At 44.9% G+C, this 24685-nt stretch overlaps 1 protein-coding gene across 1 annotated transcript in view; it reads left to right on the forward strand.

Annotated features, from left to right (window-relative positions):
• LOC144823916 (coagulation factor XI-like) overlaps positions 1 to 24685 on the forward strand; it is a 232273-nt gene that overhangs the window by 82659 nt on the left and 124929 nt on the right. Inside the window, exons 3-4 of the mRNA XM_078682830.1 lie at positions 6291 to 6438; positions 14486 to 14595. Coding sequence (XP_078538956.1) covers positions 6291 to 6438; positions 14486 to 14595 — 258 coding nt within the window. The remainder of the gene's footprint in view (positions 1 to 6290; positions 6439 to 14485; positions 14596 to 24685) is intronic.

Genomic DNA, 24685 nt, shown 5'->3' on the forward strand with positions numbered 1-24685 from the left:
TTCTCTCTGTCTCTCTGTCTCTCAAGGGTGCCTCTTTCTCTCTTTCTATCAAGGGTGCCTCTTTCTCTCTGTCTCTGTCTCTCAAGGGTGCCTCTTTCTCTCTGTCTCTGTCTCTCAAGGGTGCCTCTTTCTCTCTTTCTCTCAAGGGTGCCTCTTTCTCTCTTTCTCTCAAGGGTGCCTCTTTCTCTCTTTCTCCCCCTCATTCTCAAGGGTGCCTCTTTCTCTCTTTCTCTAAAGGGTGCCTCTTTCTCTCTTTCTCTCAATGGTGCCTCTTTCTTTCTTTCTCTCAAGGGTGCCTCTTTCTCTCTTTCTCCCCCTCATTCTCAAGGGTGCCTCTTTCTCTCTTTCTCTAAAGGGTGCCTCTTTCTCTCTTTCGCTCAAGGGTGCCTCTTTCTCTCTTTCTCCCCCTCATTCTCAAGGGTGCCTCTTTCTCCCTTTCTCCCCCTCATTCTCAAGGGTGCCTCTTTCTCTAAAGGGTGCCTCTATCTCTCTTTCTCTCAAGGGTGCCTCTTTCTCTCTTTCTCTCAAGGGTGCCTCTTTCTCTCTTTCTCCCCCTCATTCTCAGGGTGCCTCTTTCTCTCTTTCTCCCTCTCATTCTCAAGGGTGCCTCTTTCTCTCTTTCTCCCTCTCATTCTCAAGGGTGCCTCTTTCTCTCTTTCTCCCCCTCATTCTCAAGGGTGCCTCTTTCTCTCTTTCTCCCCCTCATTCTCAAGGGTGCCTCTTTCTCTCTTTCTCCCCCTCATTCTCAAGGGTGCCTCTTTCTCTCAAGGGTGCCTCTTTCTCTCTTTCTCTCAAGGGTGACTCTTTCTCACTTTCTCTCAAGGGTGCCTCTTTCTCTCTTTCTCTCAAGGGTGCCTCTTTCTCTCTTTCTCCCCCTCATTCTCAAGGGTGCCTCTTTCTCTCTTTCTCCCTCTCATTCTCAAGGGTGCCTCATTCTCAAGGGTGCCTCTTTCTCTCTTTCTCCCCCTCATTCTCAAGGGTGCCTCCTGTGCTCGTGTGGGTCTCTTTCACTCTTTATGTTGCTTTGTGGGCTTGTCATGCTCCTTTTATACTTACTATTTGGGGATTTCTTTTACCTTTTGATCTTGGATTCTTTCATAAGCCAGAGTTTTTTCCTAAGTGCAAACTAATACATTTCCCATAGCTCTAATCCTGTTTTCTTTCTCACATGTACACATTTGTGCTCATTAAAGATTACTTTTTTCCTCTCTGTTTATATATTCACATCCCAGGTTGCTTTAATATTTCTCAAGGCACCTCTTATAATAAAGAGTTTTTGTTCTGTATTCCTATAATCTCAAATGCATTACTGTACACATTGACCAACCTCAAAATGATAGAAGTATGACTTGGCCTATTTGAGATTCAAATTCATGTACAACAGATCACAAAAAATGACTTCTCTTTTGATCTCACTGTATCTTCTCTCACTTTATCCATCTCAAGTTTTCTCCTCTTTTTAGTTCTCTCACCCGTCTTCTTTCTTTCTCTCTCTGCTTCACTTACACTCATTATTTCCATTTAGCTCCTTCTCATTATCTTGCACCTCCTCTGCTTTACGTTCTGTTTTTCCCCCCTCTCTCGTTCTTCACCCCTTATGCTCTGCTTCTTCTGTCACCTAATCTTTTTTTTTTCTCTGGCTTTTCACATTTGTTTCCCCTCATATTGTTACATTTCTCAATCATGTTTCCCTTCTATCATTTTCTTTCTCTGACGGGTGCCCTCTCAGCTCTAATTTCATCTTCCACTATGTCCCTTATATTTCTCTCTGAGAGGTCAGGCGTTGTGTAGACGTGTCGCTTTGCACTTGAGAGTGAAACTATAAAATAGCGTTAGAATCCCATACAGGAGTAATACGTTAAATAACTCCAAGGACTGGATCACCTCATGGATAGGCAGCATTCTGAAATAACACTGCATATAGGTTATAACAACATAATGCCAGCTGAAAAATACAAATTGTAGCATTATTGCCCCTACGTTGAAATATGCACTGGCCTTTGTGTTCCTTGGGTCCTCTGCAGTGTTTACTATGGAGCTGAGGTCAAGGAACCTTTCTCCAGCACAAGTGCTGTCCCAAATGGACTGCTGTGAATCTAAGCACATTTATTACATCGTGTTAATGAGCTCTGGCATCCCCAAAAAATGGAAAAGACTTTCCACCCCAGGAGGGACTGTATGTATAGACAACAAACATTAGTTTAATGCCAAGTAATTATCCAAGTTTCCAGAACTAGAACAGAAGCACTCGCCTTCGTTCACCCTGGAAAATCACTTTGTCTTAAATGTGTTTATTTCAACTTTCCACTACTGGTTCCTTTTTATAAGTTCTTCTAGCTTTTAGGGGAAAATATGCATCTAGCTTGGGAGTGGTAAGCAGGACCGGCTTTAGGGCAGTGTGAGTGGTGCAGCCGCACTAGGCGCTGACCTGGAGAGGGCACTGTACTCCGGAGGGGTGCTGTGCTTAGCAGCTTCTTACAACGTTAGAAACGCCTGCTGCAGAGTTCCTTGTGCATCCAGCTTTCGGGCAGCAATACAAATGTAAAAATAACTCTTGTAATTAATGTTCCTGCTACAGAAATAGATCAGGGTTTGTGTAGTGGCAATTTTGACTTACCATAAAGTAGCATAGAGTGTTAATATGCCTGCTGCAAAGAACGGATCTATATTTTATTCGGCTAGGGGAGTGGATTGGTAAAACCACCCTTTAACAGTGCTTTAAAACAAATGGAATGTGATATGGGCTATGGAGAGATGAGGGGCACTTTTGACAGATGGTAGTGAGGTAATCCTAGAAGAAGGTCATTGGATGAGGGGTGCAATAAAAGACTGTAGCACCAGGCACCACCAAAGCTAAAGTCGGCCCTGGTGGTGAGTGACGTACTGAAAGCATTGCATGTGATGAAAGTGCTTACCCTGCCTTCTCCGCACTTCCTCTAAAGTGTCTTGAGCATGAACTGATCTGTCATTGGATGGCTAATGCTGTGCCACTTGCTTATAAAGAATCACAACTCCTGACAAGCAGCCAGAGCACGATCGCAATACAGCCTCTCAGAAATAATCTACAAATGAATCCACTGATCATCTCTGATGCCAATCTGTGGCTGGTCTGTTTTTTTTCTACCTGTCCTGGCAGTATCTTTCTCTCCAGTGAGTGGAAACAGCGGTTGATGCAGGGCAGATATGAGGAAAACACATATCTGAGGAGCCTACAAGTTAAAATAAATGCAGTCTACACAGGCAAGATGCCCCCCTCCCTATGCTATTTAATCCTGGTGTCACTTCAGTACTGATAGCTCTGCCCCTGATTTTGTACCTTTCAATGCGTCCCAGCAGATACCTGCTCCTGGAGCTACAAATCTTCTCAGAGGAGGGATGCTGTGAGGAGAATCGCGATTCTCTTATTAGCATGACCAGAGAATCTTGATTTCATTAAAGACACGGAGGCTAAAATTATGCATTCTTTTTAATGCAGTCACAAGCAGCTGCACAACATCATAAACAAAACAATTCTAGAATGCAGTGAACACATTGTATAAAAGGCATGAGCAGCAAACAGACTGCCTCTTTTAAATGATTCAAAGCAACAAAAGTTCCACAAAGGTGAGATCCAACTTGATCTTGAGAGAGAAGAAAACAGGAATCCGAAGGGAGGAAACAAATTGAGGAGGAGTCAAAGATGATGAGAATAATCCATCAGGTGGAGTTATCTGGAAATAAGGAGGAAAATGTTAAATAGGTCAAACTCGAGCGGTAAAAGCAGTATAATCAAATGCAAAGAGAAATAAACATAGCAATAAGTACTCCGTCCAAGGGAGGGATGGGTGGGATAATGTTAGCCTCTGTGTCTTTAATGAAATCCAAGTTCTCTGGTCATGCTAGTAGGAGAATCACAATTTCATTTCAAAACCGGAGGCTACATTATGCATGTTGGTAGCCTTGAAGGACAACATCAGACATATGCTCGATAGGTTTACAATAGTGATGAGCAAAAGTGGAAGCATTGGACCAATCAGCCGCTTTCAGGATATTATCCAACTTACCACCAGACCAGAAAGATTTACTGGCCATAGCACCTCTGAGAGAGTGGGCCTGGAATTGACCCACATGGCTATGGAAGAAGAAGAAAAGGGTTTAAAGGATTTAACAAAGGAAATAAGGAGTTGAGTAGCATCCTGAGGGCGAACATCTCTCATTCTAGAATCCTACTCCTTCATACAGTCTGCAACACAGAGTCTTTTGCACAGATCGAAACGAGGATAAAAAATTGAGTCTGACATAGTTTTGGTCCTAAGGATTTCAAACTTAACTTCACACATATCATATGATCTATTAGAAATATCAAGACATTTCACATCAGAAACTCTACGACCAGAAATTAAACACAAGAGTTGCGAGTTTAATGGAAAGACCTTTTCTATTAAGTGTTGCGTTATCAGGCCGGGAAGAAAAAAGGTCTAAAAGAGCTTTAACATCCCACAAGGATTGGTATTTAGGTGTAGGGGGTCTCTTCAGTCTAATACTTTTCTGAACTCTACAAATGATAACATTCTACCTACCGTTTTATCATTGACAAGGGAGTGTCCAGCAGAGATTGCTGATCTCTAACAATTAATAGATCTATAAGAAGGGTCCTTGTCAAATTGTTCGACAAGAAAGTTAACTATATTCACTATAGGAGCCTCCACGGGATCAAAGTTCCTCTCCAAGCAGCCAACAAAACCATTTTCTCCAAATGTTGTTGTACCTATAGTGTGTTCCTGGTGCCCAGTATTCTCCAAGGAGAGTGAGAGCTGATGATGAAAGGCCAGACAATTCGTTGGATTGCCTGACACTTTCCAAGCAAGAAGGTTTGAATTCCCTGAAAGAATTAGGTAGTGATCTTCTACGTCTGCATTTGAAACCAGACCAGCACTGGACGAAGGCGTTCACCGCAAGAGCCCCCGTGTCCGGCATCCACATGAAGTATTTCGGCAACTGGAGCGTCAATCTGCTGGCAAATAAGTCTACATCCAGAGGACCCCAAAAGTGGAACACAACATTGAAAATGATCACATTGAGTTTCCAATCTCTGAAGTCTAAGCAGAATCTCAAGTTCCAATCCGCAGAAAAATTAAACTTTCCCGGGAGGTATTCTGCCTTCAGGGAAATCTTGTGTTCTAAACAAAACATCCAGAGCTTCTTGGCTAAATCAGAGAGGTCTGCTGATCTGCTCCCCCCAAGGCAGTCGGCGAGTAAGGGGAGGGGAAGGGCGGGTAAAACTCGATAACCATAGATTGGAAATCGAGGGGTGGGGGAAGGAATGGGGGAAATCCATGGTGTAAACTTGAAGATTCAAGTTGGGAAAATAAAAGAGATAGATAGGCAATAAAGTGAACAAGCCATAAAGCAGAACAGTCTACAAGTCTATAAGACAAGAAAAGCTTAATATGATGAAAAGCCAGACATTAAAAGCAAATAGTAAAATGTGAGCAACTTAGACTGCCTCTTAAATGCGGCTCACAAGCAGATGTTTGCTCCTCATACCTTTTATACCATGTGTTCACTGCATTATAGAATTGTTTTGTTTATGATGTAGTGCGGCTGCTTGTGACTGCATTCAAAAGATGAATGCATAAAGAAGCCTCTGGTCTTGTAATGAAATTATATCTCTGAGGCCCACCCACCCTTGTCAGGGTCCTAGCGGGCTCTGACTGAAGAGTTGTTACTTTGTTTTTCTTCAGCCCTGGGTCCATGCAGGGAGCTCCGAGCAGGCTGCACACTGCAGCTGCTTCAGAACTAGACACACATCTGTCTACAGATGAGCTGACCCCCCCTCACATACTTAAGACTGGGCCCCCCGCACCACGGAGGGCGGCAGTGGTGTTTGTTACTCCCCTTGTACCTAGATTGGACCGTTCTGCACGACTTTGTCATACTTTCTTTCAGTATGTTCCATATTCTCTGCTTTTAAGTCTTCTGTGCTTTCAGAGGGTGAGTTAATATGTCGACTGAGGTTATTTGATATTTTGATATTTATGGTTTTTTTGTAAAGCGCTACTATCGCTCCGGGAGGAGCATCTTGGCGCTGCGCCCACAGCAGATCAACTTGGCTAGCATGGATCAGATGGCTGCGAGAACTGAGGAGTCAGATTGAGAGTAGATCCACGTCTTCAGGGCTTTCCTGAAAAGGCTTTCTGAGGGGGCATGCCTAAGATGAGGTTCTTTAAACTACAAAGGAAAATGTGCTATTATCTGGTTATCCATAGGATCCTGTATTCTTTCATAATATTAATTTCTGTCTGTTTTAGATCCTACTCTCTTAGAGAATGTGGACTTTCCTGGAAGTGACATTGCGAGACTCTTGACCCCAGACGCGGAATGCTGCCAGATTTACTGCACTGCCCATTTTCGATGTAGATTTTTCACCTTTATTTTAAGGCATCCCGACATTCCAAGGTAGCTGATGTTTTATAATGTGTATTTATGGGTATATTGGCTGTTGAACAAGAAAGATATATTACTGGCCTTTAACATGACAGCAGAACGGAACTTATGTAAGCAGGAGCCTTAAGTGCAGGTGAGTATGGATGTCCCAAAACCAAACTAATTGCAGGGTGCAGCTATTTGCACCCAATTTTCAGCAAGGTGCAGAAAGGCAGGGAATTACGGTTACAAATTATATTTGCACCTCCTCTGTGCATACTATTTATCCTGTACAGGGAGACATTAGTTGATGCTATCAACTAGTTGGATGTCTGTGTGGACCAGTACACCGAATAATACTCAATGATACCTGCAGTTGTTGTACACCACAGACCTTTAGTTAATGGGTGGTTTTAAGTGGGCTTTGTAAGAGGCAGGTAGCCAATGAGGGAATGGAGAAGATGTAGATCTGTGTTCCATTCCTTCCCGAGTGAAAGTAAATGATTTCAAGGCACCGCAGCCCCCCCGCTCCCCCCCTCCCCAGAGAAGAGTTGATACCTATCGATCACTGATACCCGTGGCTAACTTTAGACACCCAAAGATATGGCAACGGATCCATTCTGGTTTCAAGCAGCAGCAGGGCAATTTGGGATCCGAAGTGCTGAAGACCCAGGTAGAGAGACCGCATCGCATGCAGCCAGTCTGATCAGGGTTCTGGTGTCCATGGCACTGCGGAAGGGGTGTGCATCAGGGCAATGGAATAGAAAAGGTCATGCTTGAGGTCAAGTCGGGTTCCCCACTTGACCCTTGTCCACATCATATTTTCTCCCAGTTAACCCCTGTAATATGTCCAGTGGTTACTAGAGTACTCAATCTCTCCCTTAGTTCTGCTGAATTCCCAAAATCATGGAAACAGGCCCTAGTCACCCCTTTAGTAAAGAAAGCTGGAGCTGACGTAAACAATCCGGCCAATTACAGGCCAATTTCCCAGCTACCTTATTTATCAAAGGTTCTGGAGAAGTTAGTCAACAGAAGTCTTTCCACATTCTTGGAAGCAAATGGTCTGCTGGATGATTCACAGACAGGGTTTCGGACAAACAACAGCACCGAAACTACACTCTTAGCGGTGACAGACAGTATCAGAGCCAAGGTGGATCAGGGTAGAACAGTCGCACTGATACTCCTTGATCTATCAGCGGCTTTTGATACCGTACCCCACAATCAACTATTGAACATCCTGGCAGAGAAAGGAATACTGGGCAAAGCATTAGGATGGCTACAATCGTTCCTAGCTGATCGAACCCAATCAGTACGCTTGGGTGACTACACATCCCCTCCACGACTCATAAAATACGGAGTTCCCCAGGGGGCATCACTGAGCCCAACTTTGTTTAATGTATTCGTCTCCTCGCTGGCAACCATTGGCAAAAAGTGGGGTGTCGAAATGTGCTCTTATGCTGATGACACTCAGCTGATGGTCACCATTGATGGAAACGATGACTCTAAAACCAGATTGACGAACTGTTTGACTGAATTGGCAACCTGGATGCAGGACCACTGTCTTAGACTAAACGCCGACAAATCCGAAATCCTATTGTTCGGCAGAGGTACACAGGCCTGGGACAATAGCTGGTGGCCAAGTGACTTGGGTTTGCCTCCCAATCCCACTGCTAAAGCAAAAAACTTAGGAATAACACTGGATAAGGATTTATCTATGAAATCCCATGTCTCTATAACTTGTGGAAGGAGCTTTGGACTTTTGAAGATGCTTAGACGTGTCTTCCCCTGGGTGCCAACGGATTGTAGGAAAACCTTAGTCCAGTCACTACTGATGAGTAGGCTGGACTATGGTAATTCTCTGTTTGTAGGGATGGCAGATTATCTCTTCTCTAAATTACAGATGGTTCAGAATGCCGCTGCAAAAGCCATCTGCAATAAAAGAAAATATGATTCAGCTAAAAGTTGCATGCGTGAGCTTCATTGGCTCCCAATGCGGCAACGAGCCATTTTTAAGCTGTTGTGTATTGCTCACAAGGTACTCTACGGCTCAGGCCCTACCATCCTACATGACAGGGTCAGATTTCATAAACCCTCTAGACACTTACGATCTATGACGTTAGGAAGAGCAGTTATTACCCGAGTTCGTACTGTCAGGATGGGAGAGCGGGCTTTCTCTCACATTGCGGCAACAAAGTGGAACGAGCTACCCCTTAAAATTAGAACAAATGACTGCTTTGTCTCATTTAAGAAACAACTGAAAACATTCCTTTTTCCCAGGCTAGATCAATAATCCTCAATCAGAACTGATGTCAAACCACTTGCAACTTTCTTCAGCGCCGTGATGTCCTTTTAGGATGAATGTTAGCGCTTTATAAATAAATAAATACAAAATACAAATACAAATACAAAATACAATGTACAGTCTGACACACAGAGGAGGCACCGGGCTAGTGACGGTGTGCCTCTTCCTCCTTGCATAGCAGCCGGTTCTGACCAGAGGGACCTGTAAATAGTGTGGAATACACAGCACAAAACTAAGGAAAAGGTGTGCAACTACAAGCCACCGTGCAGGAACTTGCCTACGAGCCCAGTGGCCTTGTCACTGTGGCTTTGCCAACAGGGTCTGTGGCCTCATGGTGCATAGCTTGTAGGGGTTGTGACCTTGCCTGCTGCACATTAACTAGTTGATTCCTGAAAGTTTTGCTCATGTAGGGGTTGTATGAGGGCCACCTCCAACCACCATAGAGATTAGAGTAATAGACTGCAAAGGCCACGTTGATTGCTAACCTGACTATACAGAAGTTGGCCTCTGTGCTGTGCATTTGCAGTACTTGAGAACCCTTTTATCTAAGTTAGTGAGCCGCGTTATCATTCTACCAGTCTTGTCAAGTTGTCATTCTACCAGTCTTGTTACGTTCCGCATTCGCTCTTGTTATGTATGCTCGGTACTCGTATGCCTGTTGTCAATCCTCTAACATGATGAACTTCTCCCTTTCTGCTCAGTCCTTCTTGAGATGCCTGTTTTCCCTCATTTAGTAGCCCTAACTATGTTAAGAGTTGCTCCTGGTGTGCAATCTCAGCATGAAGCTAGGCCCAAGTCCCCACCACAGCTGATATGCAGTGATCGCATGCTATTTAATTTAAATGCCTCCAATTCTGTTAGTAAAGAAGAAGCCTCACCACTGTTCTCCCTAAAGTAATTACAGATCATGTCCCTCAGTGCAAATGTTGTAGTGTTGAGTTTCGAGGCCAGAATGCTAGGTCTGGATATTTTCCAGTTAAGAGTCCATAATAGCGAGTTATGGTCAGAGTGAGTTTTTGCAAGATATTCTGCTTCTTTGGTTCTCGTCTATGTCAGTAGAACGTAAGAAAACATCTAGGCGTACCAATAGTTCATGCATACTCAAGTAAAAAGAATAAACTCTGCCCTCCGGCTATAAGATTCACCAGGTATCATCAAATCCCCAGTTGTTGATCCAGTCTCAAAACAATTTGTAGTCTTATGGATCGGGGAGGGGATGTAGGTAGTGTGGGATGTGGTCTAAAATTACATCAGCCACACAGTTGAGATCTCCTCTGAGTAATATAGGGTAGTGATGTATACAGATGAGGAGGGGTGCTGGAGAAAGATGGCTGGCCCACATTAGGAGCATAAATGTTCACTAGGGCTATTTCTTTGCAATTTAACTTGACTGCAAATATCACATCTACCTTCTGGCAGTGCTTTTTGTAAAAAGAAGAGTGCTAGTGCTGAAAATGTTGCCAAGGAGGCCACAGCCCACATCTACCTTGGGTGTACCCAACTTTCAACTCCGGCATTGCCTCAGTCTCTATCCTGTAACCACGCTCGGCTGTCTGTTCCCTAAGTCTTGGTTTTTTACTTCTTTACCTACACCGACAGATGCGTGCAAAAACAAAATGCAAGTAATATTGAGCCCACCACCTGCAGGGTCAGGAATCGTAGCCCTGGACCTGTGAAAGAAGTGCCGGTGCTGAGCACTGGAAAGCACGTCTCAAATTAAGCACTGCCTTCTGGGTCAGTCATCTCTATCTGTGAGAAGAACAGGGTCCCGGAAAGCATCCAACCCAGCACCCCTCTAGTGAGTAATGAATACATAGGAGCAAAGATGTTCCCCCTCCAGCACTTCTGCAGCTCCAGGCTATCCTCTTTTATTAGGCGAGTCTCCTGGAGGAAAGCAATTTGGACCCTCCAACCTTTAAAATTTGACTTGCCCTTGTGCCTTCTGGAAGAGGAATTTCTTGGGAGCACCCCTATAGTGGTAGTAGTGCTAGCCATTGGGCTAGAGTCAGAATCTGAGCGAGTTGCATCCCAACATGCGGCCTACTCCATACCTCCCTCCAGTAGGATATGTGTGTGTAGTAATTAAGCAAACACTCAATTATATGATGAATGGAGAAACTTCGTTCAACCCCCCCCCCCCCCCCCTCCCACCCAATACGCCTCCCCGGGCAGTCGGGCCGTGACACCCCATCCAAACAATAATAAACCATGGCATTAACGCTTCTCTAGTGAGATCTGATGAGACTGTAAATTGAGATTAGGGATGGGGAGTAAATCCTCTTAGTCCTGGGATGTAAAGTTTGAGTCCTTCCCTACCCGTCCCCAGGACTCTCACATAAGCAAGCCTTGCAGGAGGCAATTCAGTTGGTGTGTCGCAGATATCAGGAGGGGTCTTTCCAGCAGATCTCCTGAGCGCAGCTTACTCCTCCCCAGCACACCAGGCGGGGATATTGTACTGTCAAATGTCATCCACCGATTTAGGTGTGATCTCAGGCAGCTGGGCGCAGTAGCTAGTGATACTGTCCACACCAGACCCAGAGTCCTCGGCCGAAGGGACTGCACTTCCCTTGTCTCTCTCGCTGTGCACCATCAGTGCAGACATTGCAAGAGCCATGCCTCTGCCTGCCCAAGCCTGTTACACTGGGCCCTCGGCTTTCTTTCTCCTGGGTCATTTGAATCTCCACAGTATGGGGATACCTTTCCTATGGTCTGGACTGCATTGGGTCACCTGCTTGTGAAGCCATTCCTGTGCTGCAGTCTGGGTTTAAAAAAAAAAGACTTTTCATTCTGTTGTACGCTGAGCTTTGCAGGAACAAAGCATGTGGAATATTTAGATCCCACAGACTCTCTTTGATTGGTATAAAGGAATCCCTAGGCAGCCCTGACAGCTACTATGATGTTCAGAAAAAATTAGACTTTTGTATTTTCCACTCGGAAGGGGCCCGCAATGCAAGCCTGTTGCAGTAGATAGCCTGTTACAGTAATAAAGAAGCCAGGCCACCATGGACCGAGGTAGCACGACTGGCACTAGGGAAATCGGTACGCTACTCTGTATGTTCACTGCAGCGCATACATTTTGAACAGGCCTTCCTGGGCTACCACCTCTTGTAGAGAATACTCAAGAAAGGAAATCATTGAGTCACCCTTAATACATTTAGGAAGACCTACTGTTATATTATTACACTGGGCCCTGCCCTCTTGGTCTTCAATTCTGGCCGCCAATGTTAAGATCTGATCAGACATATCGTGCAGCGTAGATGAATGACCAGGGCTAGGTTGGCAACAGGAGTCTCTACTGTGTGCATTAATCTATCGCCACCGAATCAATCTTGGCCTCCAGCGCCTCTCTGATAGAGGTATTGGCTTTGAGTAGCATCCAGTTTGACCCCTGTGGTGAAGATATAGCCCCTGTGTATCGGGCTCAGCGTCTGTGCACTACTCCTGTCTTGCAGAAGAAAAGTGTCTGATGGCCAAAAGGGGGAAAGCACGGAGACGGAGGTGAATGGGGCTGTACTCCTGAAGAGCCACTGCTTTTGAGGTCTCCGTGTGGTTACTAATGTTGGATAAGTCTCTCAGGGGTACTGAACACGGAGGGAGCCCCCTCCGTCTAGTAGTCAGTAATGCCCTGTCCGTTTCCTCTCACAAATGAAATAACATGGGGTCTTGCCGGTGATAACCCCGGGTTGCTTGGGCTGTAGGTCCCGCTCGGGCTATGCCCTTGGTGCCCACTATGCTGTGAAGCCCTCTATGCTGTGAAGCCCTCTGGGGTGGAAGGTGCACAGAGTGAGGGTCCGAGTTCAGGTCCTCTCTGCAGGGCAACCTGGCCATGACCGAGATGTGCTACTACCCCCTGCAGTCCCCCAGCTGGCCAGGTTTGATGATGTCATGGTGGCGTTCAAGGCACTCAGTGAGGTCTGAGTAAAGAAAGCACTGGGGCCTTCCTGAGAATGTGTCAGAGGATAGCCATATTGGTTATTTTGCTTTTGATCGCCTGGATGCATTCTCCATATTGTACACAGGGAAGCTCCACTTTCCTGCTCAGGGGCCCACTATCTGTCTTTTTAATTCAGCTCCATGCCATTCACACCATCTTTCCGTTGTCCAGGCAGCCTGTGATACTTTCAGTATGGGGAATGCGACATCCCCCCACAGGACACTGGACACAGGGCACACAACACTGACACCAGGTGCCGTCACCACACACTGGATGGCAATCTATCCTGTGGGTGGGTGGGGCATCCTCTGCTCCTTGGGACAATCGATCAGTCATAGGAAGGGAAGAGAGCAAGCAGCCCCTGCAGCCCCATGTCAAGAGGGTCAGACCGCTTTCAAGGCTGCAGTCTAGTGATTCCCATTGGGTAACAGCAGTGGGCCTGCTTTGCAGCACAGCGGCAGCTTCCTTATGGCGCTATCTTGAAAGAACATGGTCAGTTGCATGCCATGGTCCCAGGGCGGCAATCTCAAGCGGTGCCTCCACTCCCGAGCAGTCTGCCGCCTCCCTTTTGGTCTTGGAGACACCGGGTCGAGCAAAGAGAGCTTCAAAAGTGGGGTTTACCGCATGACGGGTAGCTCTGCCCCCCCCCCCATTCCCAGGATCAGAACTTATCACTGTAAACATGGCTGTAGAGGGAGTTCCTTGAACAAACTAAGACTCCTTCTGACTGACCGTCACCAGGGTTTAATAGAAATTAGTATTACATAGTTTCACAGCTCTAATATGTAGCTAGATGAGCAGTAGGAGATAAATCACCGGTGACTGTGTACCTCGGCTGAATTGTGGTCCAAGTCTCTGTTGGAGCCTGCAGGTGCCTGAAGCTTCATTTCCTCAGGGTAAGGCACATGACTGTGCTAGTTATCTGAAAAGGATGGATGTGATCTTGATCCTCTTCGGTGGTAGCCCAGATTTATAGAGGCATGCAAGAATATATGTGTCTTGGAGCTGGGACTACCACTGTGGGTGACATATCTATTGCACAGTTCTTGGCATAAATGCTCTTCATCAAATCAAATGTCATAAAAATGAATTTGGTCAGATGTATTTGCCTGTACAGATGATTAGAAACAATTTTCCTTGCAGGTTCTCCCAGTGTGTTATTAATTTGTGTGATTTTTAATTGCTAAATAGTGTATTTTCTATCTTTTTTAATTGTTGTTTGGAAATTAATGCTTTGTGTATGATCATGTACAATTAGATTTAATAAAATATTTATATTTTTCCTACACTTGGCCTTTGATGGTGGTGGTGTTATGCTCTGGTGACATGGTTTTATGTATGAATGTATATGTTGAAGTGAATTAAGTTACCCAAGGGGGATTTCTTTCTGACTGAGGTGTCCTAAACATAAAACAATTACACATAGACCCACTTTATCACATGAAAACCCTAGCACACCATTTAAACAACTGTCACATGTACGCCTTAACACCTCACCCAGACACATGAATGACCACTTATGCACAGAGTACTCCATGACAAAATACATACTACACCCAAATTCACTTCCTGCACTCGTTCATGAAGATACTTACGCAGCTCACATAGGCAAACACAGTTGGATAGAATTTATCTTCACACTATAGTTAGACGGTTGAAGACTATATACCATGCAATTTTAATTGTTTTTTAATGTTTGTACTGCCAATATGATTGAGTTTAAGAATGTCAGGGGTTGTAGTGTAGTAAACCTAAATTGACTGTCAAGTGCACATATTAACAAAGTGCTTGATTTTAGGGCTACAATTCCATTAATATTTCATTTTTCAATTATTTCTTTGCAGCTATACGTGTTTTCTGAAATACACGGACATTGGTCTTCCATTAAGGAGAGTCCCTTTGGCAAATGCTGTGTCTGGGTTTCGTTTATCCACAGTTGACCCAAACAATCATAGTACGTATTGTATAAATGAACATTTCCCCTTGGAATCATCTGTCCAATCTGTTTTATTTCAATATTAGATGAACGATGCACATCTGAGAAGCGTGTGCATAGTAACCACTTCAGTGCAACCACTGCTCATCCTCATGAGGTTATAGTCTGAAAACTATGTGTACAATTTTTATATATTTGATAGCTTTGTTTTTTGTGCATAGCAAACATATTTTCTAAACACGTGATGTTAGATAGATGTTTAATAATACTTTATATTAAGTTGTTTCATTATTTTTCTTTTTTGTGTTTCAGTATACATATTACTATCTGCATCAATATGTTAAGCTGAAACTTCTAGACTGAGTTATATTCCTTAATTCTTAGTTCTTTATTTTATTCTTCATTCTTAATGATTCGAACATACCTTGTAAAGCAACACAAATTTGTCGATAAGTCTTAAGCACAATGATTGGCCTTAATTTTCAGAGTAAGTGGGGTCAGTCATTTTTTACATTTGGTTAACTTTCAAAATGTAAGTTTCACCTCCATACATCAGAGATCCCCAATTTCTTTATTGTTTTTACACCACCAAAGGCACAGCTGTTGTACAACCTTCTCAACACAAAGCTTGGATTTCATTCTTCTTTGCCTTAGACAACCCTTTGTGAAAAATTGGGTTGTTGATTGGCTAGGTTGGGAGTCCTGGTCAAGCAACTGCCACAATCCCTTGCAGGGTGAACCACAAAAAAAATCCCTACATGGACATGTTCCTAATCCTGGGTAGCTTTGCACAAAAAGCAGTCCAGCTTATTGTAGAGTAAATGTGTTAAGTATTTATGTGGCACAATTTAAATTAAGTATTCAAGTCCAAAATGACAAATCCTATTAGTAGGACCAACTTGACCAATTTCTGTATGATTTAAGTGCAATCGGATGCGTAAAACATGAAAGAGCCAACCACAGATATCTAGTCATGCAAGACCTGGTCAAAATCTAAGGGTCAGGCCAACTGCGGTGGAGTGCGGTCTGAATACAAGAAGTAGGTTGTGCACAGTCAGCGCCCACCTTCGGACTTTGGAAAGGAAAGCGTCTGAGAAGGTACAAGTTCAGCAAGGCTGCAGGAGTGCCCAAAAAGGAGGGGTCTTTGTCAGATGGCCGTAGAGAGAAGTCGCAGAGAATTTTACCTTCAGATTTAGCTGTCAAAATGGAAGTTGAAAATCTCCAGCAGGATGAAGCAGGAGGCTGTAGCTGAAGACAGTTTGATCCACGAGGTCGATACCCCTTTGGCGAAGGACCCACTGAAAAGGATTTGCTGCTGCAGAGAAGAAAGTAGCGGGGGAATCAGCAAAGTCTATCTGACCGGCAATGCATGTAGGGTGGATAGGCGACCAGGTTGGTCCCGGTCTCCTCATGTTTCTCATAGAACATTTTGGCCACATTTTGTCTGTCCTCCATTTTGGAAAATGCCCTTTTGGCACATTTAGCACCACAACCAAGGGTCCATGAGGGAAGGGAGACCTCTTGGGAGTTCAGGACTCATTCAGGCAGGTCCAGGTGCGGGTAAGATGGTGGGAACCAGTTATGTCTCTGTGGCTCTGAACAGTAGGTCAGCAAACTAGCCCTTGGAGGCACTTCTGGCAATCCTGGGTGACGATGCAGGGCTGGCCTCTGAGGGTTCAAAGAAGGCTCCAAGCAACGCGCAGGCAGTCCTCTGAGCCCCTCCGCAGGTCCAGTAGTTTATGCCCTCGTGCCCCGCTTCTAGAAGGCGGTAGAAGCTTCTGGAAAGGTTCTTTGAAGGGCATGGAATTTCCTGGCTCCGCTACCCTGGCTGAAAGCTAGTTTCAGTGACAATACAGGGTTGCTCAGCTTATTATGAGGAGACAGGACACAGTCTATTCAAGTGCAAGTGGGCTGTGCTCGGCTCTGCACCCCCTTCCAATCCTGTCAGTGATGGCCCATTGATTCTCAGTTAATACCACTATTGTGACTGGATGTGAGGAATTCACAAAGTCTGTCATCTACACCTAATCATGTGACTCAAGACAGGCTGCAGGCACAAAGGTCTAAGTACAGGAAAATGTCAACTTTCTAAAAGTGGCATTTTTCAAAATGGTAATGAGATCCGACTTTACCATTAAAGAGGGTTTATCATTTCAATTCCATATGTACCTAATGTGACATATCTACCTCTCAATTAAGAATTGTAATAAGGAATCCTCTATTATCATATGGAAGGGGTAAGCCTCACAGTAGTGAAAAACGAATTTGGAAGTTTTACACTACCTTGAAATGTAAAATTTAAAAGTACATGTCTAACCTTTTAGCTACACAGCACCCTACCATATGTGCTACCTAGGGCTTACCTTAGGGCTGACACATGTAATAAAAGGCGACTTTAAGATTTGGCAAGGGGTTTAAAAATATTAAGTCAACATGGCAGTATGGAACTGCATTCAGGCTGCTATGGCGGCAAGTGAGAAATGTTTAAAGAGCTATTTAAGTGAGTGGCACAATAAGTTCTGCATGGCCAATGGTAGTATTTAATATAGCCTTATAGCACACTGTAGTGGGCTATACCGGCTCTTAAAGATCCGCTCAAGCGTTGAGGGCTCGAGCCAAAGGTGAGGGACTTTAGCAAGGGAGCAGGACTTTAAGAGCCGGTATAGCCCAGCTATGAAGGGCTATAAGGCTATGAGAACATTCTGCCACTAGAGGGTAGAATGTTCCAACAAATAAAGCATAGGCCTCTCGATGTTCGAGGGGTTTAAATTCCCTCGGGCTACGGGTTACCGGATTAATCTCACAAAGTCCCATGCCCTTAACCATACCCTTTCGACTGAGGAGGTCCAGGGCCTGAGGGCCCTGATTTCGATATAATGGACCGACAAATCGATGAGGTACCTGGGGTAGATCTTACTCCTTCGCTTTCGAGATGGACTTCGACCAACTGGCCTAGATATAGACGTGCTATCCAGGAGGAATTACATAGATGGAAGAGTCTTGTTCGCATTAATACCATCAATATGTCTTTGCTCCCAAAATCCTATATCTTTCAGTCCCTTCCTACTGCTATACCACAGTCTGATATTCTGGCTCTGCAACAAGATTTGACTAAATTTATAGGGGGGAACTCCCGACTACGCTTTTCTAACAGAATTTCAATGCTACAGTTGGACCGGGGAGGACTGGCGTGCCCTAATCTTTTAGAATACTATTGGGCTTGCCATCTCCGTTATATATTGGAATGGATGGTTTGCGAGAGTGAAAAACACTGGTTCCATTTAGACCGTGCGGTGTCCTGTAGGCCCCTATGGTACTTGGCCTGGCTTCCACGAAGGGCTCGCCCTCGTAGTGCATACACAGCTACCCCCACAAAGACAGTCCTAGAGATCTGGGACAAGCTAGCAATACCCCAAGGTCTGACTACCTTACCCTCTCCCAACACGCCTATAGACGATAATCCTGTGTTTCCTCCTGCCATGAAACCACAGGCATTCCTTGCATGTACTGATGGTGAATGTCGAGTCATTGAGGACCTTTTTCAGGGCGGCAATTTCCTTGTATTTGATGCATGCAAACAGGCTTTTCATCTAACGGACAGGGCACTGCTACAATACTATCAGCTGCGTCATTGAATTTACTCACACTTTCCTCCAAGGGGCCACTAAACAGCTCACTGCTTTCGAATCCCTGGTACACGAATTTGAGGGCTCAAAGGGTTTGATCTCTCAAACACATTCTGTCTTGCAGCTTTCCCAGAACCCCATACTTCAATGGCTATCAGACACCATGGGCTTCTGATCTGGCAGAGGACATCCCGCCTGAGGGATGGTACCGACTATGGCGGGATATCCCAAAGGTATATCCGAGTACGCTGCAGCGGGAGTCAGCGTATAAGCTGATGACATGGTATTACACCATGACCCGCTTACATCAAATGGTTCCAAGTTTTAACCGACCTGTTGTAGGTGTCAGGGTGACAGAGGAGACTTTATCCACATATGGTGCTCATGCCCGAACCTCACAATGTTCTGGAAGGAGGTCCTCAGTCACATCAAGGAGGTAGTGAGGTTTCCAATCCCCTCTATGCCATCAGTAACCCTACTGGGTATTAAGCCTTTAACACTGAATGCGAAGACCCACATGGACTGGTGCTTGAATTTACATTTGCTGGGAGCGGCTAGGTAGTCCGTTGCTTTATATTGGAAGGAGCCACACCCTACCCCCATTGTCACTTGGTTCCTCTATTTGCGGAACTTTCAAGCCCTTGAATTACTTACTGCCCACATTAACCACACAAATGCCAAATTCACTCGTATTTGGCACTATTTTAATATGACTAGACACTCCAGACTGGTCCCACCCCGCCTACGTGCTTTACAGTTGTTTGAAGACTCCCTTGAACCATACGCTAGGGGCCGGAAACTGAACTCACCAGAGGTATCCCTCCCCCCCCCATGACTTTGACACTCCCATGGAAGTTGAACCCACTCCGCGCACCCCCTCCTTACTCCTTTCTTTTTTTCTGTCTCTTTTTCTTTTCTTCTCTAACATATATATATATATATATTCACTGACCATATATAGTTAGGAATTAGCATTTAAAAAAACTTTTTTTACTCACACAAAACCATTGAAATTCCATATATAGTTAGTTGTACTAACTATATATCGCGCACCCGCAATCCACTGCTGATCATGTCACATATTACATCATTCATGACATGGTCAGTGACATCACTGATGACATCACTGATGACATCTCAAATGACATCACTGATGACATCTCAAATGACATCACTGATGACATCACTGATGACATCATTCATATGATAATACGATGAACCTCTTCAGACTCTAATATAACCTTAGATACACTCAGTGTAAACAGACACTCACAGACTGTCACTCATCCATGGAGTTACTCACACACCTAGTCAGTCATGCAAAGAATCAATCACACCTCCATTTCCTCAACTATACATTATACACACCTTACTTATTCAAACATATACTAACACATATTTACTCTCTTTTACAATGCCTGATACAAGTTCACAATGATCAATACAGCCACTCACACATTCACTGGCTCTTATGCACAGTTATTTATATATGTCAACTGTCACATGTACTGTGTTTTACATATGTTATGTTATATTTCTTTTTTGTATAGCGCGCGGCGGCTCAAAAAGAGTATCCCGGCGCTTTAGCTGCGGAACCTACAGCAAAATAACACAACAGGGCAATAAAACAGAGAAGGAAAAACAGAGATACAGGGGAGAAAAAAAAAAAAAAAAAAACAAAGACCTATAGAGTAAACAGCCAGGTCTTTAAGCCCTTCCTAAAAGCAAGTAGGCTGGTAGCGCCCCGGAGTGTCAGCGGCAGAGAGTTCCACAGCTGTGGTGCCCGCAGTCCAAAGGAACGACCTCCAATACGAGCTCTTTCCACGCGTGGCACCACAGCCAGAAGCTGTGACTCCGATCTGAGAGCACGGGCCGGATGGTAAAAGGACAGCCTCCTTTGAAGGTACTTTGCGCCCCCGGAATGAAGGGCCTTATAGGCCAGAGTCAGCGTCTTAAAGATGATGCGCTTGCGGATAGGGAGCCAATGTAAGGCCTGCAGGAGACCCGACACACTGGCTCGCCTATTTAAGCCATAAATGGCTCTTGCCGCAGCGTTCTGCGTCACCTGGAGGCGCTGTAGCAGATACTCCGGCAGGCCCAGGTAGAGGACATTGGCATAGTCCAGCCTGGACCCGATCAGAGCCTGCACAGTCAGTTTGCGATGTTCTTCCGACAAAAGGGGTAGAAACTTCCTCAGTACCTTAAGGAGACCGAAACAAGTGCCCGTCACCCCCAAAATCTGGGCTCTCATCGTCAGGCCCTTGTCCATCTTAACCCCCAGATTCTTGGCAACTAGAGATGGAGAGGAAGGTAGAAACATGTTGACAGGCCACCAGCCATGCCAGTCAGGGTCCGACGTACACCCAAAGAAGAGAACCTCCGACTTCTCAGAATTGCACTTGAGGCCATTCAAATGAAACCATCTGAAAACAGCCCCAAGGCAATGCTCTCTCCATTAAAATCTCCCCCCCTCTCACAGGAGAAGAGGAGCTGTGTGTCGTCGGCATAGGACACGATCCGGGCCCCAAAAGACTCCGCCAGTGCCGCCAAAGGGGTCATAAAGATGTTGAAGAGGGTCGGGCTCAAAATAGAGCCCTGGGGGACCCCAACACCCAGTGGCGGCATCACAGCAGAGTCCGAGGAGACCCAGACCGTTTGTCGGCGGTCAGCAAGAAATGATGAAAACCAGCTGAGCACCGTCCCCCTGAGGCCTATCTCATAGAGTCTAGAGAGAAGGCCATCATGGGGGACGGTGTCAAAAGCCGCCGACAGGTCCAACATGACCAGCATGGCCTTGCCTCCCGAGTCCAGAACTCCTTTAATGTCTTCCGACACCTCCAGGAGTGCTGTCTCTGTGCTGAGATTCGGGCGGAAGCCCGATTGGGAGGCATGCAGGAGCTCATGCGATTCCAGAAAATTGGAGAGCACCGTGTGTATGTGCTTCTCCAGAATTTTCATAAGGGCAGGCAGGAGAGAGATCGGTCTATAATTGACCAACGCCTCAGGATCGAGGCCAGGCTTCTTCAACAGGGGAATCACCATAGCCTGCTTCCAAGCTAACGGAACCAAACCCTGGCTCAGTGAGAGATTAAGAAGAGGGTTGACCAGAGGATTTAGGACTTCCGCCATACTTGATAGAAACTTCGCCGGGCAGGGGTCCAAGGGCGATCCAGATTTAAGCATGCCCATAAGTCCTAAGGACGCAGCGGCTGAAAGAGGGGGGAAGATTGCCAGCGACGGGCCAGATGAAACTGCCAGGCGCGGGCTGTCCTCTGTGCAGGTTACACCAGCAGGCACCGCCAGATGGAAGGAGTCCTGGATGAGCTTTATCTTGCTGGTGAAAAAATTAGCAAGATCCGCAGCCCAGGACTTCAGGGGCATATCGCGGGAAACATTCGAGCGAGGAGCTGTAAATTCTCTCACAATGGAGAAGATTTCCTTGCATGAATTAGAGGCAACCTCTATTCTCCCAGCAGGTAAACCCTTTTTCCGAGGCGAATGTCCCGCTGATATGCCTTAACCGCAGTCTTGTAAAGCAGTTTTGCCTCAGGATCATATTGGGAGCGCCAAACTCTTTCCGCCACCCTACAAGACTGTCGAGCGGTCGACAGTGCCGCAGTGAACCAAGGGGCCGAGACCCGTTTCGATGTTAAACGGGGGGCCATCACTGGGGCAAGATCATTAAGCCTGTCCAGCAGCCAACCCTGCAACGCATCCAAGTCCTTCTCGAGATCCCCTGTGAGGGGGCACGGATGATCTAGCGCCGCCACTTACTTTGACATGTAGCACTGAGATATCCATTCACTCACCAATGCACTCAGTCAACCGCCCATACAGGTGTTTCTACATGCACTTTTGAACCCATACATCTAGTGAATCAACTGCTCACACATCTATGCACAGAGTCATACACCTCCCAGCCACCCACACACACACACACTCAGTCTCCCATACAAATACTTGGGCAACCAATCAATAACCCATATACTTACTCATATAGCTACTGATCAACACATGCAGCAGTTTACAGAACAACAGACATAATGATGCACAAATTAAGACAGTTTAGTCACTAACCCATGCACTCAGTGACACACATTTATTCACTCACTCATACAGTCAGTCATGCACCTACTAAATCCTTCATTCAGACACTTATACATCCACTCATTCTTCAATATGTAACACATATTTTAACTTTACAGAAACATACAGTCACTGGATGTTGTCATCAGTGATGTCATCAGTGATGTCATTTGAGATGTCATCAGTGATGTCATCAGTGATGTCATTTGAGATGTCATCAGTGATGTCATCAGTGATGTCACTGACCATGTCATGAATGATGTAATATGTGACATGATCAGCAGTGGATTGCGGGTGCGCGATATATAGTTAGTACAACTAACTATATATGGAATTTCAATGGTTTTGTGTGAGTAAAAAAAGGTTTTTTAAATGCTAATTCCTAACTATATATGGTCTATAACCTATGGTTTTTTCAGTGAATTTTCAAGGTTTTGTAAATGCTAATTCCTAACTATATATGGTCTATAACCTATGGTTTTTTCAGTGAATATCATTGGTTTTTTAAAAGCTAATATCTATAGCTGTAAAATGTATTCTTCTTTAAATCAAAAAATATATTTTATATGTTTATTAATAATTTTTTTTATTATTATTTTTTTTTGTTCGCTCCCGGTTCGCGAACCGTGAAGCTTCCCGTTAGCTCAATTTGGTGCCGCGACCCGGTCCGCGAACCGGTAAACGTTCCGTTTGCGCAACTGCCGCGTTAGAAATCAACATCGTGACGCGTCACGGAAGCGCGACGTAACACGTTGTCGCGTAATGCGTCTTATAACGCGCCGCGTTAGCGCACCCGGAAGTGCTCCGGTACGCGAACTGAGACGCGGAGCGCAGCTCCCCGGAAGCGATCCGGGGCGCGTCGCGAAAGCGCGACGTATCGCGTTGCCGCGTAATGCCTCTTATGACGCGCCGCGTTAGCGCACCCGGAAGTGCTCCGGAGCGCGAACCGAGGCGCAAAGCTCAGCTCCCCGGAAGCGATCCGGGGCGCGTTCCGCAGCGCGTAACATAAGCGTAACAGGTCATGTGACTTGTTAATACAACTTTTCATTGGTTCATTTCACTTTTGGTTTCCTAATGATGTAAGGCTAGGTCAGGTGACCTAAAAATAACACTTTTCATTGGTTTAGAACTATTTTTTTTCCCAAATGATGAAAGCCCCCACCTTTTTTCTCACTCTGACTTTCAACTTTGTGAAAGGAAGACCTATTTTGCTGAGTGGAAAATGGCTTCACTAGTAGCTGCAGCTGGTGCACCCCCACCACCACCACCTCCTCATAGGAAGAGAGGACCACCTCCACAGTTCCTTTCCAACACAGAGGAGGAAGAGGATCAAGAAGAGGAAGAGGAAATACAGGGAACACAGTTTTTACAAGAGGAGCCCCGGGTATCTCATCATAAAAATAGTTTCATTTGGAAGTTTTTTTCTTTTCCCGAAGGACAGAAAAAAGTTAATGCTCGGTATGTGACGTGCCTCATATGCAAAGAGGACTTATCTAGAGGCACAGATAAGAAGTATAGTTACGGCAACTATACTATGCACCGTCACATGCTGAGGTGGCATCCACTAAATTACAGCCGGGCACAGATGCGTGACCTCCAGGACAACCCACCAACTCCTGTGGCCAGGACATCGGCACAGGTATCTCTGTCGGGGCCAGAGGCACGTGAAACAGTGCCAAACATTCAGGATAACTTTATCCACATGAAGATTGTCTGTTTATATTGCGGTACCTTACTCTCATGTGCCAATATGAGCATTAACTTAATAAACAGAGCATTTGAAAACCACAAGTGCTCTAAACGCCCCAAAAAATCATTTTTTTTTTTGCTCTTGTTGAGCCCTTTCCAATGCCTGTTTTTTGTTGTTTCCCCCCCAAAAAACCAAAAAAAACATAAAATTGTTCAAAAAATACAAAAAAAACAAAAAATGTTCAGAAAAATAAAAAAAATATAAAACAACAAAAACATTAAAAAAAAAGTTCTTTTCAGAACTACCTCCCCTTTATAAAAAAAATTGCTAGAATGTTTAGCACTCTGGCAAGCTCTATTTCTTTTGGTTCGCTTCCCGGTTCGCTCGCCGGTACGCGAACCGGGAGCGAACCAAAAAAAAAAAAAAAAAGAAGAGTAAGTATAAGGGAAGTAAACAGAGAGTAATGTTAAAAGAAAGACAGCTATAGGGACTAAACCAGAGATACTGTTTAATAGATTTATTTACAGAAGAAAAGATGGAAGAGGATATAATTGTGAAAAACAAAATAGATAAGGAAATGAAAGAAAAAAAGGAGAGTAGAAGAATAACACAGAAGAGTTTCTTAGAGAATGTGAGTGACTGTTCAAAATAAGATTAAAACATGTGGAATAACAGAGAGAAAAAACAGAAAGCAGAAAAGAAGAAA

The sequence above is a fragment of the Lissotriton helveticus genome, chromosome 1_1, assembly GCF_964261635.1.
Source record: "Lissotriton helveticus chromosome 1_1, aLisHel1.1, whole genome shotgun sequence".
NCBI lineage: Eukaryota > Metazoa > Chordata > Amphibia > Caudata > Salamandridae > Lissotriton > Lissotriton helveticus.